Here is a 21,083-nt window from a genome sequence, read left to right on the forward strand (position 1 = left end):
CACGGAGCTTCGTAACTAATCGCTCGGCGCTCGGCTTACCTGCAGAGTTCAGTCCCACTGTGCTCCAGTTCTTCCCACGACAGATGCGCTCCGGTCTGACGCAACAGCTGGATAATCTCCACGTGTCTTCAAATGAAAAATAAAAATATATTAATGTGCGTTAAGACAGTACTAAAACGTAACGGGGCAAACATTCTGAACTTCTTGTATTCTGTATGATAAACAAGAAGCAAACACAAAGCCACAAACATTCCAGTTTCACAAAAACATAACACTGGCTAATCCTGAAGCTGTATAAAAAATTTTTAACAAATGCAGATGAATAGCAGAAAATAATTCCATTACATGCCAAGTGTAGAGCAAAACATTTTATAAAAACCTGCTATAAAAACTGCTATAAAACCAAACATCCCTGGGTTCATCAGCTCACATAAAATTAACAAATCGGACTACTAGACATGAGTCGCATAAACCAAAAACATGTTTGTTTGTAGCAACAGAAGGTAACACTCATTTTTTTATTTTTTTTTTTGTGCATGGTTTGACAAGATGATATACGTTGCCACAACAGCAAGCATAATCACAGCAATATCACAGGTTTCTACATATGTGGCAATGGAGTGTAAGCACATTTTTTAGCATTTTTTTAAAACGTGGTAAGTCAGTCTAGTGATTCGACATACAAGTATCAGCATTAGGAGATATATTCTTTAAGCATTATTATCAGTAGTGTATTTAAGCTATAAACAGGTTTGAACAGTTATATCCTTATTACATAGCTATGTCTAGACGCTTTTTACTGTAGGTGTTTAGGCTATTAGGCATGGAAAACATAGGCTAACAACATACTAGGTACATAAACATTCCGAGTGCAGGCTAGCACCGCCCATCCACTGAGACGGGTTACAGTATAGTCACCCTGCTTCGGTCTATCAACAAGCTTTAATTCTAATGTGCAATTAGGTGGGTCATTACCCTGCCTAGCTGGCTGAAAGTGTGAACACGGTTCCTTGTAGGCATGGCATTAAATCAGCGACATATTGTCATCAACTAAACAAGTAATGTATGCAAACCTTAAATATAAACTAACGTAAGGTAGCATTAGTTCAGGTGCTTCTGAGGGGTGCATACTAGGCAAGACATGGTCAGCGGTGTCTGCAGGAGAAAATCCCGGCTTGCGAGTATGCATGGCTCGCGTGTCAGTCCTCCGACCTGCCCTCTCCTCGCATTGGAGGGTTGGAGCCTCATCAGTGTGGCCCATTCAGCCGATGCCCCGCTTGTGCGTGGGTGTTTCAGGTGTCTGGCTGGGAGCTGTTATGGTCGACTGCTTGCAGAGTAGTACAGTCTCTTGGGTGAGTGTTCTCCAGGGTGCTGTGGGTGTATTGCGGGGACTCCTCGGTCGGTTCCGTCCCGACCGGCTGTCATGAAGGGGCTGTACCTGCTCGGATCCTCCTGCCCGGGTTGTAGCGAAGAGCACTTCCCTGTGTCCTCGGGTCCCTTTCCCATAAGTGGCGGGACCGTGGGCCCTCCGGAGCCTCGTTCTCCAGATGCTCCTGTGGGTATGTGGACGGTGGGTCGGATTTCGTTCCGGTATGCTCCCCTGCCCAGAAGGAGACCTGTTACTCCGAGTGGTTAAGCGAGATTGCGGTCAATCCCAGGTGCTTTCCGAAGCCGTTGTGTGTCAGGCTGTAGTGCGGGGGTAGTCGCCCCCAGCGAGGACCGGGATGTTCCCCACCGGTCCAGAGGGGGGGGGGGGTTGCAGGGCCGTGCTGAGTGTTTGTTTGCGAGCGTGGCCTGTGTCAGGGGATCGTCTGTCTTCCCCAAGTTGCAGGCTCCGCTCCGAAGTAGGCCTCGTGGCCGGTTCAGGCATGTTCAGGTGATTTCGACGCGGGTCAGGGATCATTGTGTGCCCCTTGTGGTCCTGTGTCGTTCTCTGGGCTCCGTTTGGTGTTGGCACCAGTAGTTCGTGCAAGATTGGTGTTTTTGTGCCTTCTATTGCAGGAGCTCTCAGAAAGCACGACCGGCCATCTTGGCTGTCAGGCCCCGCCCCCCAACACTCAATTTTTAAACGGGGCTAAAACAGAAATGGAGTGTGAGCTACGAACCCCTCTGAGACTTGAGTAGGAACTAACTGAAGAGGAAGGTAGGTCTTCGCCCGTTCTCCGTGTCCCCCCTTTATCCCTGGCTCAGACTGGAAGCCTGTGCCAGGGAACTCGCCAATCAGAGGCCTCTCAGTGCGAAGTCTCGATGCAGGAGTCATGCACACATGTGATTGTGTGTTTCCAATGCTTCTCAAAAAGCTCTAGTACAGCTGATTGAGAAGGGGGGAGGTTTCAGCACCCTTTAACTTTTCTAACAGAGTCCATGGCACGGTTTTAATTGCAGACACCCTGCGTACAGCCCAAAAGATTAAATAATCGGCTTATGGGGTTTTGGGCTTCTGCACGCTTCCGTAAAACCCCTTCGTTAGATAACATTATGTAACACAAAGCTTGCAAGGACGTGAGCGTGCGCACAGACGTACAAAGCCAAGTTTTAACACATTGGCTACTTGCCTTCAGACAGGATTGGCAACAAAACATAAATCTAAAACAAACCTTCGAGAAACACCCAGGGCACTGCCTGGGCCCGGCCAATCGCACCATTTCTCATATTAGGAGAATGTTGCCGCCTCTTGTGATTTCTTAATTTAACCTTGTCTTAGCCAGTTCCCCCACCCACAACAAGGTGAAATAATTGATTGATTATGTCAAGCTGTGCAAATCCCTTCTCAACTAAATTAAATAAGTCACCAGAAGGTCACTGCTCAGTAGCTGGAGAATCTAAAGACAGCATATTAGATTGAGCTAGGCTTGTGGATAGCTGGAGATAAAAGGTGAGGGGAAGAGGAATTAACAGCAGCATTTTAGGAAACAGTGAAAGATCTACTTCGATTATTTCTTACAGCCGGAAAGCTAGCTGTTACAAGGTGTAAGAAAGCAATACAAAAACTACATTTAGAAATGGATTTGTATCTATTTAGCATTAGCTGCTCGCTATTTTACACGGCAGATCATGTTTTAGACCTGGGTGTTGCACAGGTGGTGGCATGTTCCTGTCTGCCTGAGATTGGTGGGAGTTACCAAAGCTAAAGTAGCTGTCCCACAGCAACTCTTACAAATCTAGGCATCATTGATACATGCAGGTTACTGTAATTTCCTTCCAAAAAATTACTAACTTAACCCCTACACTGCACAAACACTGTCACTAAACATTAACATAACACAAAACATTAATCTCTACACTACCTTAAAGAGAGACACTTCAGCCTGCCTAAACCACTTACTGAAATGCTTTATCATTTTACAAAAGAAGCAGATTTCACTAGACATTGTAACACCTCCCGGCTGTCAGACAACCGATCCTGTTACATCCTGGTTTGGTTAGTTCAGTGGAGATAAACTCAAGAGGCGGCAACTACCCAGAGCACCTTGCAAAATGTCTCATTGAGCTGCATTGGGAAGTCTGTGATTGGACAGAGGCAGAAAGTCTGGGCGGGGTTAGAAGAGGAGGGCAAGAAATCTGCAGCTTTTGCAGGTGGTTTTTAGACACATCGCCAATGAAAAATGCATAAATAAATGCATGTATGTTTTCCTTGGAGATATATCTACTAAACCGTGTGTGTTTTATTATTTTTTATTTGGACAATGGAGTGTTTCTTTAACACAAGCCCAACCCTAAACAATATTCAATATAAACAACACATCATGTTAAAGTATGTGTTAGGGGAAATAATGCAATCTTGAAGTTCTGGACACATTTTAGTCTTGTCTTCAAAACACGATCACGATTTTATTGTCCCTTAATACAAGGTTCACCATCAGATTGAAAAAAAAGTAAAAATATATATATTTTGTCTCATTCTGCTAGTGGGTGATATTGTCAATTAAGGTGTACATCTGTGTTTTCACAATTACCTGAATTTCACAGCATTCATCAGTGGCGTATCTCCATTACGATCTTTGGCGTACACCGTGGCCCCGTGATTTAAAAGATATTGAACCGCTGTGTAATGCCCCTCGCAGGACGCGACATGTAAAGGTGTTCGTCCATCATAGTCTTCGCTGCTCAAGTTTCCTCCCTAGTCACCAGGGCAACAAAAACAAAGATCTTGTTACTGAGGCAACGAGGATAATGTGTAAATAACAAAATTAAGACAAAATATATTACTATAAGTGTACCTTGTACAAAATACATATTGGCCCTTTAAATTCTCCATCAAACTAAGCATGCTGGGTATGACAGTGCAATGACAGAGCCAGACTTAAACGGACACTCCAGCCCCCCTAAAGCACTTCAGCTTGCATGTTTAACCCCGTGGAGAAAAACTCAAGAGGCAGCAATTGCCCAGAACACCTGTCTAGCAAAGACTTCTCATTGAGCTGCATTGGAAGGCAGCGATTGGACAGCCACAGAAAGTCTGGGCGGGGCTAGAGGGGGATGGTTTGCAGAGGCTGCAGACAAGAGACCTCCAGCATTTGCAAGTTGTTTTTAGATGTACCTTCAAATGAAGAAAAAAAAAAATGCACGTATGTGTTCTTTGGTGGTTTATATACTAATGAGTGTTTGTTATTTGGGGAGTGGAGTGTCCTTTTAAGATGAATAATAAATTGAGCTTTGTATTGTATATAAAATTTAATTATTGTATAATTTCAGTTTTGTTTAACATTACCATGTCACGAATTGCCTCCAAAGCGTTTATGTCCCCAGTCCTAGCAGCGGCACAAGCTAAAGCTGGAGTTAACGCATCTCTGACAGCTTCCAGTTCCTAAAACAAGTGGTGATGGTTAATCAGGTGTGCAGTAAAGCTAATTAATTACCTCTTATGTGCTAAACCTATACAGCATTTAATGGAAGCGGACAAATAATGAGATAAGACAAAACAAAGTAGAAAGTAAGGGTTTTAATCAGCAATTATCAGATTCACACAGTTAAAGGTGTTAGATATGCAAATCTGGCATTTAACGAGTCTGACAAATTGAACAGATTCCAAGCACCTGCTAAGAAATATATGTGGCAGACGGAATATGGGAATATATATTTATATATATCTTAAGAAGAAAACATTGAGATACATAAGGTCAGTAGTTGGCATAATTAATATACATGCATCAACATTATGTTTTGTTTATGTAGACAAACACAGATTTGTGATCCTTTAAAGCTAAAATAAAATTGAAATTCCATTAAACGCATACAAGTAGTTTTCATCTATAGATACGTGAGATGACTATAGCCTCCAAATAAGCTGAGATGTCTCCGATCAAATCTTTGAATTTGGCGTGCATATACAACCCACGTTTTGTTTTTTTGTGGTTAGTGTATTCTTGCCAGTATAGCCACGAACCCTTTGTTAAACCATTTACTTACATACGAAGAATTATAAAAATGCATCTTCAGTTTCTCTCTGTGTACCTCTTTGCAGCTCACGCCAACAGATTTGGCAACGAGTTGAATGAATCTGCTGTCCCGGAGAGAGATTTTGGCTCCAGTGGCACTTACTGTCATTTCCCCTCTGAGATTTTCAAACAGCATCTACAAATAGCACACGCACAGTGTCAAACCACTCGCAGCAGGCTCACAGCAATAAACACTCGAATACGCTTTAAATTATTGATAATTACTGGTTATTAAATGGACCCCAAAGCTTCTGCCATTCCAAATATCACACTGTGTCCCTTCGTAGGAAATTCTGTTATATTGTAGCAGCCATGGCACGTCAACTTGGACGTGGAGAACAGGTTACTATATCTTTTTAAGCTGTACATTTAATAGTTCGGCTGTTCATTACAGCATTAATGTATACTTAAAAAATGCTGAATTTACCGGATTTAAAAGGGTTACTCTAATCAAAAAACTGTGTTTTCATAAAATACTGGTTTGGTTAGGGTAACTTTTTTGGTGGTTCGCCCCCATCCACAGGGAAAGGAGAGAGAAAAAATAAAAAATAAAAGCTTAAAATCGTACCTCTATTCTATTGACGAGACAAATTTCCCCCATCAGCCCAGTATTTCTTGACTGATTTCACTTCCCCACACTGGAGGGGGAAGGAGGTTATAAAGGACAAACTGAGCAGAGGATGGGGGATGGGACGCTATAAGCTGCATGGCTCCAGACGCCAGTTTTGCACAGAATTCATAGGAGCCTGCCTGGTTTGGCTAATGACCCCCAATGACACTGCTGGGGGTGGGGTTAATCTCCGCATGTGCAACATTTCATAGTAGATAGCTCCAGGCACCATAACTACTTCAAATCACAAAGCTGGGTTCTCAGAATGAGGTATTTCAATCGTAATATCAAAGCTATTCTGTTTCAGTGAATTCCTGGTGAAATTTATTACATCTGGTTTTTATCCGTTTGTTTTGTGCACCTGAAGGTCTATTTTAAAAAAGGGGCAATTTTTATATCTCTGGTGCAATATGTTTATGAATATATCCACCACAAAAAAATTGGCAAAAATTGGTTTCCTGAAATAAAAATTTTCCTATTACGAAAAGAGTCACATTTTAGATCACTTTAATAAATATCCCCCAATGGATGTGGCCATGTTCAGCATTCTTCCTGGTCATACCATTATTTGGTAGAATGTCTGGGTAAATAATTTGCCAATAAAACTAATGCATTGTGGTATATAGCCTACACACAATGGAACAATGCATTCCAGTACTAGTGCCATGGGAAAGTTAACCCCAATTGGATATTTGTTTTGGAACATGAGGTTTAACACCAAAAATTGGTGATTATAAGAAAATGCAAGATGCTTGACTACTGAATCTTAAGCCTTGGCACTCTGTCATACCTTTCGTTTCTCCTGCTGGCTGAGGTGAGTTTTGCCCAGAACGTAGGACAATTTTGCCAAAGCTGCTTCTGGAGTTAAGTCACAACCTGGGATGACCCCACACTCACTAAGAGCCTGCAGAGATAATTTGGAGATGAAAAGAGTAACAAAAAATAAATCTGTTAATATAATGATTGTGGTGAAATAAAGAAGTTCTTTGTCTGCCATCTGTTGGGTTGGCCAACCCAGAGATTGTGTATATTTCCACTGATGGTCATAATTTTAAAATTATTACGTTCATTTATTCTTAGAAATTAACATAATTGTTGTATCTTTTCATATCGTTCCAGGGGAAGATGAATACTAAAAGAAGCACACTTTCAGGGACAGTTAATATGAGCTTATCTGAGAATACTAGAAAATATTATAACCTACTGCCTTCTCCATTACCAGATTGTAGGCAACGAGCTGTTAATGGCATCAACCAAAGGATCTCAGGAAATCCCCCTCAAGTCCTTCAACCAAACTAGACTGCTCACTTTCAAAAGTTCTTCTCTCACCAGGTGCATCAATTGTCACCGGACTCAGATAATTATTATTATTCCCCACAAAGATAAGGGAAGGAACATTTTTTTTTCTTTTTTTCTGACTAGGGTTGCGACATCAATTGTGTTTTCCAGGACAAGTTCCCTCACGTGGTTGTGTAGGAAATGAAAAAGTGTTTCAAATTTCTATAACAAAGTAATTAAAGTATCCCAAAAGAACTGCAATGATTGACCGATTGCTCAAATGCAGCTTGTGAATTGCTCACAGTGATCTGTGTCCAACTTCAGGATTGAGTGTTTCACAGGAAGTGAGGACAACTCAGTGTTGGAAGTAACTAGTTACGCAGACCTAGCAATAAAACGGCACAAGGCGGCATGGGTGTAGCTCTTCAGAGATAACAATGCTTTGAGAGTATAATCATTTGGGAGATATTAAAGATGTTGAAAATGAGCGGGTTTCTCAAGATCTCTGATGTTAGAGTGAAGTGGATACGGCTGTGGCAAACTAGAATGAGAGGCTGCCATTTGAGAATTAATACTTTGAGCAAACGTAGCCCAATGGAAGCATCCTCAAATTGTGCACTGTGTGATCTCACTACTCAAAAGCCAACCCAACAGAGAGACCAGCACATGTATAGTTTCCATCATCAATGATTGCTAGTCCGCCGTGCAATAATATGACAAGCAAACACACGCCATTAACTCTAAATACGTTTAAGCAACTTCATACTTTTATTTTTACATGTATTTCTTTTTAAGATGTATACTGATAATGCAGTGTGTACTTAATCTTGTTAATTTAGTGTGAGTGCTGTACCACTTTAAAAATAATAACTGCCTCTCCAAGCTTTAAGGGACACTAAAAGAACTTCAAACGGGAGTATTTATTATTTAATTTGTTTTTCCATTTGCATTCTTCTAAAAATAAAAGCAGGTATCAATGGCAGCCTAAAGCATCTGTTTGCGCAGTTTAGACATCCCTCTAAACCCTCACCACGCAGATTCTAGTTGGCACATTCTAACACAACAGAAAATGACAAACCCGCAGCTCACAGCTGCAGTACCGTATTTTGGCTCTAAAAAAGCACAAGTATTCATACACAGTGGCGTCCAATATCAGACTACATTTCCATAAATCCCAGAAATACAAGTAGATCATACCTTTCCCTACAATGCAACAGTTTAAATTTTAGTAAAAAATAAAGAAATGCAGTGGATGCATACCTTTCCTGTTGCATAAGACATTGTGACCGAGCCTCGCAAGCACTGCGTGCAGTTCATAATTGCCACCCCGCGGTCTGTGGCTGCCCTAAGTTCACCGAGTAAATCCAGCCGGCAATCAGGAGCGTTGCCAGACCCATATGTTTCAAGTACAATGCCTTCCATGGGGGGCTGCAGGAATGCCTTGACCTATTTACAAGAGGTGTACACAAAACATCTCAATGAATTGCATGGGTAATTTAAAAAAAAAATAAAGAGAAATTAAATGTACACACTATTAAACTGATCACATGTTCATAAACGTGCATGTACAGAAAAATCAGACGCAGTCAAGTATGCAACTTCAAATGCCAACTATCCAAGCCACAGCACCCTAAAATGTAATTCACTACTGCAGGGACACCCTATGCTAGTCTTAATATTAGTAAATATATGGGAAATCCAATAAAGAGACATACCAGAATGCCAGACACCCATAAGAGAGAGAATATCTTTTTAAATATTTGTAAATAATTTTTTGCCTAATTTTATTTTTGGACAATCTTTATTATCAGTTTGTTTTAATGTTGAAGTATGAACGTACGCAGTCTGAGCTGTGATACAGAGTTATAACACAAATCATTACTTTGCAATTCTGTAATCCATGCATTCTGGTAACCAGGGTGTAAAAACAAATATTCAAGTGATAAACGGTTATTATGTGCCTATCTTGTGCATGCAATATATTGATTTGTTCTATTTGCCTATTTTTTATTCATCATCTACAATCATGGGAAAAACAGAGTGCATCCTCTTTGAATGCTATGGTTTTACATATCAGGACATAATAACAATCATCTGTTCCTTAACCCCTTAAGGACCAAACTTCTGGAATAAAAGGGAATCATGACATGTCCTTAAGGGGTTAAAGAACCACTTTAGGCACCCAGACCACTTCAGCTTAATGAAGTGGTCTGGGTGCCAGTTCCATCTAGGGTTAATCCTGTAGCTGTAAACATAGCAGTTTCAGAGAAACTATGTTTACACTAGGGTTAATCCAGCCTCTAGTGGCTCATTGACAGCCGCTAGAGGCGCTTCTGTGCTTCTCACTGTGGAAATTGAGAAATGCTTTCCTATGGACTGATTGAATGCGCGCGGTTCTTGCAGCGCATGTGCATTTAGCACTGACGTCGGAAGAGGGAGGAGATAAAGGTAAGTGATTAACCCCTTCCTCCCCCTTCAGCTCGGCAGGAGCGGGACCCTGAGGGTGGGGGGGACCTAAAGACCCTATAGAGTCAGGAAAACTTAAAATTAGGTAAATGCAAAAACCTCAGATGAACAACAACACATGACATAATACACTGTGTCATGCTTTCATAAAAATAAAGCCAAAACGGAAAAGCCATGTGTGAAAAACCAAGTACACCTTGTGATTCAATAGCTTGCAGAACCCCCTTTAGCAGCAATAACTTGAAGTAATCGTTTTCTGAATGACGTGATCATTCTCACATCGTTGTGGAGAAGTGTTGGCCCACTCTTCTTTACAACGATGCTTCAGTTCATTAAGGTTAGCTGGCATTTGTTTATGCACAGCATTCTTAATGTATTTTCCCATGACTGTATATCAGGGCCACTAGCAGTTGGAGAGTAAAAATACAGCCCTGATGATCCGTAATTCACCCCCGGTAAATGTGCAGTGGACCCTTCAGGCTTGCCGTGGCAAGTAACTTTTAGGCCTGTCTAGCAGAGTATAAAAATTGTGAAATGTATATAATGCATTTAAAAAAAAAAAAAAGGGGGGTTGATTATGTATAGATTAGATATTCCCCACCCATGTACTTTCATCTTAAATTATTTTATTTTTTTAAATGCTTCATCCAACTAAATGAATTCAATAGGTGTTCCCTGAAGGGCAAATCAGAGTTAGTACACCTACTGTTGCAGCGGTGATCCCAGGAAATATCCGCAGCAATCCCACGTTCCGGTTCATGTCTGTATGGACGAGGAACTTCTTGGTAGTGTTTGCTCTCCAAACAGTATCCCAATTAACTGGAAAAAAAAATAAAAACACGCCAGGTAAGTGTGCTGCCTAAACAGACTTTGCCTAGTAGGGGTACAGCAGTGTAACTAACAAAAACCAAGGTATGTAACGAACATTGTTCTCCTACGAAGCAATGGTAGTCCAAAAATAATTAGCTAAGTTCTGCACTCCAGATGCGGTGAACTACAACTACCATCAGGCATGCTCGGATAGTTTCACACCAAATATAACCCTAAACATGCATTTTAATTGTAGACATTTTAAGAGTCTTCCCACCTGTGCAAATATATACTGCACTACATCCTTGCAACCAAACAAAGCGAACTGAAGGGGGCTGTCTAACAAGAGCAATTTGGGCAACGTCCTAAAACGGACATTACCATGGAAACCAAAAAATGGGTCCTCTAATCTCAGCCTTTTAGAACTTTACCCGGGAGTTACAAGTTGTATTGAGAAAGTACCAACATAACAGAAGGCCGTACAATTTGTAAAAGAAACATTAAAGAAGATAAAACAGATAGGTCTTGATAAAGGTAGGATACTGCAATAATAACCCCTAATTGAAAAGCAGCAACGTTAAAGCTCTTACGAACTACAATTCCCATGAATTCCCCAAGTATTAAAACACTATCCTTATCTTGTGCCAATGTCCCCAGCTATTACTGAAAAGTGTGGACTACAAGAGGCAAAGGATCATGGGACTTAGTTAATCAAAAGCACAGAACAATTAAGCTTGAAATTTCAACAACATTTAAAAAGACAAGTTCACTACCACAAACATAACAGGTGAGCTGTCCTAGCTCTCAGTGTTAAATCCATGACTCAGCCAGGCACACTGCTAATAGGGTTTAGCGTTCCAGGGAAACTATCTACGTGAGGCTTGAAACATCACTCGGAAACTGATTATCTACTTTTATTAGAATATTATTTAATAATCAAATTCTTATTACTATTTTACGCAGTCAACTTCCCAGTATGTGGAGGAGCTTGTTTGAATCCAGCAGGTAACAATTCTATCAGCAAAACAATTTGCTGGGAATATGTACTTGCAATAAAATGCAGATATTTTATAGTATGTACATACAAACACAATATAATATACATAGAATACAAAACACTAAATGTGTGTAATATGGAAAATTAATATCAATAGGTGCCCTAACAATACAATTACCACTGTTCATCTCACTGATTAACTCTGTTGTACATCAGCTGGAGGGGCACAGTCAGTTCCCTGCCACTCCCACTGCGGCAGCCGTTGCAACTTCCATCCAAGACATAGCCATTGCTTCTGCCTGGCCGCCGCTGGTGTCAATTTTGGCTTTTTCCTCTCAGAGGTGCGTATTTGTCTCTCTAGCACTTTGCTTGCTATGTGAATAGGAGAACATTAAGAAAACAAACCTCTATCTGCAGCCCCGGTACGTGCATGAATAATGGTATTTCACAAAGACAGAACCTTTATAAAATACTCATACTGACTGGGTTGGGATTTCACTGAAATACAGTCACGGTCAAGAGATATACGGAGACGAAGCAGGGACCACTTTGTCTCTGTATATTTCCTACGCCCGACAGGTCTAGACACTGGGTGGAGCTACCGTCGTCTAGAAGTGTCAATCCCCCAGCTGTCATTAGTGACGGCTTTATCTATGGAGGATCCCGCGGCCAAGGCCTCCATAGACCTCAATGCTGCACTCTCTCACATGCACAAGAGTACAGCAGTGTCGTCAATTCCTGGCGCTTCAGAACAGCACTGACAAATAGTAGATGGCAGCGCCCGCGAGGGACATGCTCAGGTTAAACAGTTGATCCCACCTTTGCCTGCCCCCTTCCTCTCAGCGGTGATGTCACCAAATTATGCAAAGTCCCCACACGGTGACAGTGCCGCTTTAAGCCGGAATTGCGCAGTTACTCATAGATTCTTAGGAAACCAAAATAGAATACAATTAAAGCAAAAGGAACACTTAATCAGCGTTCGGTATTCTAGGTGCAGTGGCCCTGTCCTTTTAACCCTGCAATGTAAAATCAAGAAAGTGCAATGTTTAAGTATAGCAGGACAAGGACACCATCACATAACGAATGCAGGTTTGTATTCCTAAAAGTAGAATGTTCCTTTAATTTATACAGTAAGGGGCAATAACTCCATAAAATCCCAGAGGTTTCAGAGGCTGAGATTAAGATGAGGAATGCCCTTTCCTGCTGCACATATTATGGTATCGAGTACAGTAACCTCCTACCTCTAGTGTACGGATGTGTAAAAATGGAAATTTCTTCCGCGTTTAGGTGAAAGAAAACAAAAAGCTACAAGTATTTTCAAGTTGAAGTGTCTCACCGTGTGTAAAAACAAAGATCATTAGTCATTAATCCATCACTGGGTGTGGGGAAGGAGTCTATTGCCTTAAAAAGGCATTAAAAGGAGACTTTTCATTTATTTATTTTTTAAAGTTTTTTTTTTTTTTTTTTTTTAAAGGTGTTTGTGTTGTGATTCTTAGTTTAATAAACTTTGAAGATTCAAAATACCAAAAACTCCAACTACCCCCATTGCATCCCAAACATGATTGATCAGGTGGAAATATGCCGATGTGGGATGAGATTTATTTATTATTTAAATTTTATTTATTTATAAACTATTTTACCAGGAAAGATAAATTGAGATTTCTCTCGTTTTCAAGTATGTCCTGGGTCCACAAAGCATTGCATTGATACATTAGGGTACAATAAAATACAAAAACAATATTAATACACAATATATACAAAATTTAACATAGAACAGGTAGGAAATATATAATCAACCAAGACAGGTGCATTCGGTTTTGAGGTATGTAGAGAGGCATCTTTTAAAGGACTTAAGGCTTGGTGCGGTGCTCTGTAGGAAAAGGAGGATCGGGCCGCTTTCTTTTTTTGAATTGAGGTAGACTAAATAAAGTGCTGGTACTGGATCGGAGGTTATAGGAAGTGGGAACAACAGGGGAGAGCATTCTGCTCAGGTAGGTGAGGGAGCTTCCCAGAAAAGCTCTTAAACACAAGGCTGGGAAGATGAAGCCATTCCGTGTTATTATTATGTTATTTATATAGCGCCAACAGATTCCGCAGCGCTTTACAGTGGGTGGACGAACAAACATGTAGTTGTAACCAGACAAGCTGGACACACAGGAACAGAGGGGTTGAGGGCCCTGCTCAATGAGCTTACATGCTAGAGGGAGTGGGGTAAAATGACACAAAAGGTAAGGATAGTATTAGACTAGTGACAGTTGCAGAAGAGGAATCAGTTGGGAGCTATTAACAGTTTAATGGATACGCTTTTATGAAGAAGTGGGTGTTTAACGATTTTTTTGAAGGAGTGGAGACTGGGTGAGCATCTAACGGAGGAGGGAAGGGAGTTTCACAGGAACGGTGCAGCCCTCGAGAGGTCTTGAAGGCGAGCATCAGAGGTGGGAGTACGGACAGAAGATAGACGTAAGTCTTCAGCAGATCGTAAGGGCCTAGACGGGACATACTTGTGTATTAGGGAGGATAGATAGGTGGGAGCAGCATTATGTAGAGATTTGAAAACAAGAACCAGAATTTTAAATTAAGCCCCATATCTTACAGGAATCCAAGGTTGGGACTGACAGAAGGGTGAGGCGTGGGAGGTGCGGGTGGACAGGAAGATGAGCCTCGCCGCCGCATTCATTATGGACCACTGAGAAGCGGATTACAGTAGTCAAGGCGAGAAAGGACAGTGGAATGAACATGAGTCGTGAAGGAGAGTGCTGGGAGAGGTAGGAGGAGCACCAGGAGAGAGCAATAGCTTGTAGACCGATATTGTGGAGAATGAGAAGAAGCTGTTGATGATCAACATTGTCAAAAGCTGCAGACAGGTCAAGGAGAATTAGGATAGAGTAGTGACCACGAGATTTTGCAGCGAGTAGATCATTGGATACTTTGGTCAGTGCCGTTTCCACAGAGCGCTTAGCGCGGAAACCAGACTGAAGCGGGTCTAGCAGAGAGTTGGACTCGAGGAAGTCTGTCAATCTCGCATACACAACTCTTTCAAGGATCTCATTAATATCTACACAGTCCTGCTTGCACAGACAAAGAGTCCATGCACGTTCAATCAATTTAAGGTGTTTTGCTGTTACTCTCGTAAAGCTGGTTACAAGCGTGCATGCAAGAACATGACCTGGGAACAAAAGTACACTTTTAAAGCAAACTCAGACTGATATTCATTCTATGGCTAGAACGTAGAATATTCTATTTACCCGCTGTACTGAGCATGTAGGGGTTCACCTATTAATGTTTTATGCAACTTTTACATGGTCTGTTTGGGTTTATTTCAGGCAGTCAGAGCTAGTTTTTTTGTTGTTGTTTGGGGTTTTTTTTTTTTTTTTTAAGATTACGTTAAAGTTATTTTTAGTCTCCTTTTAAGGTAGACTTGATCACGTGGCACAAAGAATAATATATATTCTATGTACTCACATATTTTAGTTTCTATTATGTGAATGTACATGTATCAGAACTACTTAATCTTTCATCTTATATTTGTGTATATATCATGTACATAATTTAAGTGGAAACTTTTTTTTGGGTTTGATATTTTTTTAGTAGATTTGGAGATTTCGTTCAGACCGAACTGCAATTCAGCTGAATTTGGACCCATCGTTATCAAGCCAGAATTCCTAGCCAAATGTACCAGAATTATGGGCTAACCAAACAATGCAATCCCAAAATTGTTTCGGGGGGGTCTGCGGGAGAACAGAAGACTATGGAACAGCCACTAAAAAGTTTTCAAAAACATTCTATTTCTAATTATGTTTTACATTTCTCACAGTGCACAAATAATTTTGAGGGTTGACTCCAATATTTATTTTATTTCCTGGCATACGTGTCTGCTAACTGTGCTACGCTACGAGACTCTGTTTGGGTTTTTTTGCTGCGTGAATCGGGTCAGTTTCAGGAAAGCAGCAGAAACTGCTCCACACAAAGTATTTGGACTCCCAAAAACCTGAAGGAGCTTTTGAAAAATGACACCTCCCTAAGGAGTGGTAGATTCACTCAAAGTTATGTAATCAAACAAGAATTACAGCCTTCCAAACACCTCTTCCCAGTGGCAATCAGGTCAAAGAGCTGCATCATTAACACAAGGACTCCCATTCATTATGTTGTAAGAGGTTAGCAAAAGATCGGCTCTATGAGTAACAGCCTTCACATTGAGCAAGCGCTCACTAGATACAGACCAGGAGAACAACATAGTAGAGAATTCAATCGATTGGACCAAACATTTTGCAATGATTTAAAGTGGAACTGACACTTTCCAGTATTTAACATGCAAAAGCAAAACCACAGCTTTTTATCCCGCAACTTGGCCCCTTGTAAATCCTTTTTAGGAGATCTGCACCTTTGCACCGGTCAGTCAGCACAGGGAAGGAATGAAAATAAGAGGGGGAATCTGTGTTTCTATTACTCCTGATTATTTGCAATGATTGCTTTAGCATTTTCTGGTCTAAACTAGACTGTGATGTAACTTGATAAATCTTTAATATCAATTTTAAAGTTACACTATATAGTGTCAGGAATACAAATATGTATTTCTGACACTATAATAGTAAAAACACAGTTTAGGTCCCTGGTCCCCCTTTAAAAAGATAATTTCCATATCTTTATTCCGGTCTCATGGCGGCTGAGGTTATCAAATTTGACTAGCGTGGCGAATCCAATGCTTTCCCATAGGAAGGTTATGCACATATTCCTCAAAATGCCACCCTGGCCAATCAGCATCTCCTGATATAGATACATTGAATCGCTCAGTGTCTCCATGTATAGCGAGGAGACGCTGAACGGCAGTGCTGCACACTGTGTAGCACTGACACACACAGCACCTCTACTGGCCGTCTGAGTGACTGCACCGAGAGGTGTTCCTAGGCAGTAATGCTAACACTGCCTTTTCAGAGAAACGTTTGCAGGGACAGGCTGTAGACACCAGAACAACTGCATTAAGCTGTAGTTATTCTGGTGACTATAGTGTCCCTTTAATAACACTTATACACCTAATAGATACACACCAGAAACATGGAACAACACAAATAGGTGTGAAAATAGAATGGCGCTTTGAATGGTGAAAAGTAGAGATTATTTGATTAAGCTGCTGGTTACACTCTGTGGGTACTCCAAAAACCCCACTATAATATATGAACACCGAAAGAACAAAACAGCTAAGGGTTCGGTTGGTGTTGCCACCTTTCCAACTCTTAGTATGAGTGCAGCGCTATAAATGTGATAATGCAAAACATACACTTACCCCTCACAGTATGCAGGGGGTATATATGCAAAAGACAAAAGCAGAAAATATATACATAGAGTAGTATTGTATAACACCAAGTAGAACAAACTCTAGATACAGTGAGTGGAAATAAAATCACATTTTAAAAAGCCTTTTATATGGGTATAGGCTCTAAACACTTCTGCATCTGTGACTTTAAGGTAGGCAACTGTACCCCTTTCGTATGGCTTGCTTCTCCCTTTCTTTTTCAGCAAGTGTAACTCTCCAAAGAAAACCACACACCAGAAACAGCATAAGAAATACATTTTCTTGCCATCCTGTTAATCATTTTTAATTTCTCTGCCTTAATACATCTAATTGTACCCCCCTACCACAACTCTGAACGCTGATGTCCAGAAAATTGGGGTGCCAGTGGCAGGAGGGGTATGAGGTGATTGTATCACTGGCTCCACCAAAAAGGTGGGTCCGTCTGCCAAACTGGCAGGTCAGCCTGGCATGAATTCATGCAAGGCTGCTGGCCAATCACTTACGGCCAAGTCCACTGATGGCGGACCCTGCAGGAAGCACTGTTTCAGTGCTCTCTGTATAGTCTAGTGCCAAGAACATAGCAACAGTGCATCTAATGTAGCTCTCACACTATGTGTGTTAGGGACAGTCCCCTGGTGTCCCCAAAAGTAGAGTAAAACCCTACTTGAGTGCCATGTCAAAATCGGGACGGCTGGGAGGTCTTCACAACTTTTTTTTTTTTTTTTTGCTTTGAGTCCTATTTTAGTCTTCAAAGAAAACTATAATTTAATGAAATATAAAACGTTTCATGTGTTATAGCCTCTATGTATAATACTTTGTAATGCATACATATAGGTAAATAACGCTTTTCAATGCATCTCCTGCCTTACCCTAGCTCTATGGAGGCAGCCATTTTAAATTCTCTTTGGTTGGAAGAAGAACTTATTAGAAACCATACAGTTAATCAAACAGCTAGTTTGTGTCCATGAGATTTCTTTTACATCTCTGTGCCGCTGTGTCCTACGTTTAACACAGCCCAAGAACAGGAGGCGTGATGAAAAAACAAACAAAGAAACATTATGTTTATCTATGGAGAGCAAAAACGTATCTACCTTCACAATATGTCTTCCTCCTGCCGGACCTAGACTACAGGGCATGTGTTCAGAAGGGCACAACCCAGAGACTCTGAGTTTAACTAATTTTATGTGTCCATCAAATTTTCTATTCTCCTTTCTAAAATATTACATTTAATGAAATCTAATTATATATTTTTTAAATGATGTATATAGATTTTTTTTTTGGGGGGGGGGGGGGAGAATTTAACTTTTTTTTTTAATCTGGCTGAGCAGCCATGTTGGGTCAGTCTCAACTGTTATCTGACCAACTGCTGCTCGGCCTAACTTGATGTGAAAATGTATGACATTTGCCATTTAAGCACATGTGACCCAGGCACGGATATCCTTAAGGCAAGCACTATATAGATGGAGATTAGGAAACACACACACAGTATATGCAGAACACACCAGGGCAGTTTCAGTAAAATTAAAAGTAACATTTTGCTTTACAGAGATATCGTGGGAAACTGTGCTGTAACCGAAGCTTCACGTTTCTACGTGTCCGATATATAAAGAGTATCTGGCAATACATTTTGTGCTAATAGCTCCGACACAACAGGTTTGCAATTATTTTCCACCAAGTTACATGATGCCAGTGCACTGTTTAGAGAATAAACCCCACGGGAACATTCTAAAACTTGTATCTTTTGAAGGTTACGAGAGCATGACTTTGCCGAACCTTCCAGATTAGCGAGAGACTCTTCCACATGTGGCATAAATTAAAGGGATTAAATGGCAGGGCAGCTTACTTGTTATATCGACTTCAGCATTTGCAAGTGGAGGCAAGTTGGGAGATGTGAACGCATTGAAACTCCCAGCATCCACCTTCGTCACCCGGTTTCCCCTGTACAATTTATGATGAAAGTAGAGGCACACCTGAAAGGCAAGCAGAGGAACATGTTTGTCTGTGCAGAGATGATTAGTCCAACCCTTTGTAATAAACAAAACATCATTTTATGTTTTATAAGTATTTTAATGTTTAACTCTGATGTATTCCCATCACCAGTTAGTACATGGTTTTTTTTTGTTTTGTTTTTTAAAGGGACACCAGTCACCATAACCACTACAGCTGTAGTCTACTGACGCGGTAAAGTTTAAATTTTGGATTATCTGTACAGATCCACCCGATTTAAATGCCCCCAGTGCTCTCAGACTACGACTCAGATAAACCTGAATATATGTGTACTTCAGACAATGCTTTGGTTTCTGGAAGAGCCACCATTTTTCTCAAATCACCGTATAGATCAAAGGTTCCTAAACCAAAATGGTAAAATTCTAACCAACATCCAGAATTTGTCAGTATCCCCATAGGAAAATAAACGGTGAAATCCCTAAATCCTGACTTCTTGTTGTGCCTTAAAGGACCACTATAGGCACCCAGACCACTTCAGCTTAATGAAGTGGTCTGGGTGCCAGCTCCATCTAGGGTTAACCCTACTTGCTGTAAACATAGTGTCAGAGAAACTGCTATGTTTACCTATGGGTTAATCCAGCCTCTAGTGGCTGTCTCATTGACAGTCGCTAGAGGCGCTTCCGCGCTTCTCACTGATTTTCACAGTGAGAAGACGCCAGCGTCCATAGGAAAGCATTGAGAAATGCTTTGATATGGACTGACTGAAAGTGCGCGCGGCTCTTGCCACGCATGCGCATTCAGCCGATGACGTCGGAAGGAGGAGGAGAGTCCCCGGCGCTGGAGAAAGGTAAGCGTTTAACCCCTTCCTCCCCCTAGAGCCCGGCGGGAGGGGGGCCAGGAGGGTGAGGGGGGCCCATTAACACTATAGTGCCAGGAAAACGAGTTTGTTTTCCTGGCACTATAGTGGTCCTTTAACCCCTTAAGGACACATGACATGTGTGACATATCATGATTCCCTTTTATTCCAGAAGTTTGGTCCTTAAGGGGTTAAGGACCAGGTTGGGAACTCTGCTAGATGTTAATCCATGCTTGCAGATGTCACCTCTAATATTTTGCCTGTGAAGGACGTTTGTTTACTAAAAACTTTTCTTTAAACACTATACATTCAAATAATTAATACTGATAAATAATACCCTCTAAGGAAAAGAGATGAATGAAATAAAACGGTAAGAAATTAAACCTAGCTTCAGACTCCAACACTATATAAAATGCATGCGCATTGGGTACCCCCATCGCTGTGATATCAGAGGAGGCAGAGAGCGATACAGTGCAGAGCGACCTCAGGGGTGGAATCAGGTAAGTGGAAAAAAAGTTGTTTTTTTTTAACCCTTTATTCCCTGGGTGGGGGGGCCACGGTACATTATAGTGTAAGGAATACAGTTTTGTATGGCTAACACTATAATGTTCCTTTAAATCGTGTCTGTATGCAATTGAACTGAAAATGTAACATTTGGGAAACCAACACATTAGTATTTAACAGACTTGATGCGGCCTCACTACAGAAATGAATGATAGGAGGTCCTGTGAACAAGGGGATTATACCGCCCTTTAAATTGGGGACTTACAATAAATCAACAACTCTAGAATGTCCCTATTCTATACATAGTGCATTAGCATTGCTAGGACAATCTGATGTTGTGGTGCACCCCTAATGTGTACAACGATCCCCATTTTAATGTTCCTCACTAAACTGCCAGTTGTGCAAAAGAAATGCAGATTTAACTCCAAAAATACTTGACTGGAAAAATATTGCTAGAGTTTGGTCTAAAATTTGAAATTACCCTGTATCTTCCAGGTCTAAGTTTAGTTAATACATTCTTCCAAGGTTATTTAGTGACGTAAAAATTCAGGGTGAAAATCAAAATTCAGGCCAAAATAGCTGAGCTAGAAAACTTTCCCAGTGCCGCTACTTTGGTCTTACATTTGAAATTCACTTTTAGCTCGCTTAAAATTTCTGATCAGAGGGGGGAGCGGAGCCAGCACTCAGTCCGATCAGTCGCATGCCTGCAGCTCTCCGATGATCGGACGCCTTAAAATCCCTAAAAACTGACCAAACCAGCTGCCTACTGCTCAGCAAGAAGCATCATAGCACCCCAACACCAATGGGGAAAAAAAAACAAAAAACTGCGCCCGGATCGGCCGCGGCAATCTGCCGACATTGGCGAACTATTCCGGAGACCGCATGGC

The 21,083-nt window shown here is 41.1% G+C and overlaps 1 protein-coding gene across 1 annotated transcript in view; it reads right to left on the bottom strand.

Moving 5' to 3' along the window:
• ASPG (asparaginase) overlaps positions 1-21,083 on the bottom strand; it is a 58,145-nt gene that overhangs the window by 10,332 nt on the left and 26,730 nt on the right. Inside the window, exons 6-13 of the mRNA XM_063438899.1 lie at positions 18,733-18,859; positions 10,499-10,611; positions 8,587-8,772; positions 6,839-6,952; positions 5,455-5,574; positions 4,712-4,807; positions 3,957-4,120; positions 40-126 (exon numbers count right to left, since the gene is read on the bottom strand). Of these exons, the coding sequence (XP_063294969.1) occupies positions 40-126; positions 3,957-4,120; positions 4,712-4,807; positions 5,455-5,574; positions 6,839-6,952; positions 8,587-8,772; positions 10,499-10,611; positions 18,733-18,859 (1,007 nt within the window). The remainder of the gene's footprint in view (positions 1-39; positions 127-3,956; positions 4,121-4,711; positions 4,808-5,454; positions 5,575-6,838; positions 6,953-8,586; positions 8,773-10,498; positions 10,612-18,732; positions 18,860-21,083) is intronic.

The sequence above is a fragment of the Pelobates fuscus genome, chromosome 13 (genome assembly GCF_036172605.1).
Source record: "Pelobates fuscus isolate aPelFus1 chromosome 13, aPelFus1.pri, whole genome shotgun sequence".
In the NCBI taxonomy this organism is placed as follows: domain Eukaryota; kingdom Metazoa; phylum Chordata; class Amphibia; order Anura; family Pelobatidae; genus Pelobates; species Pelobates fuscus.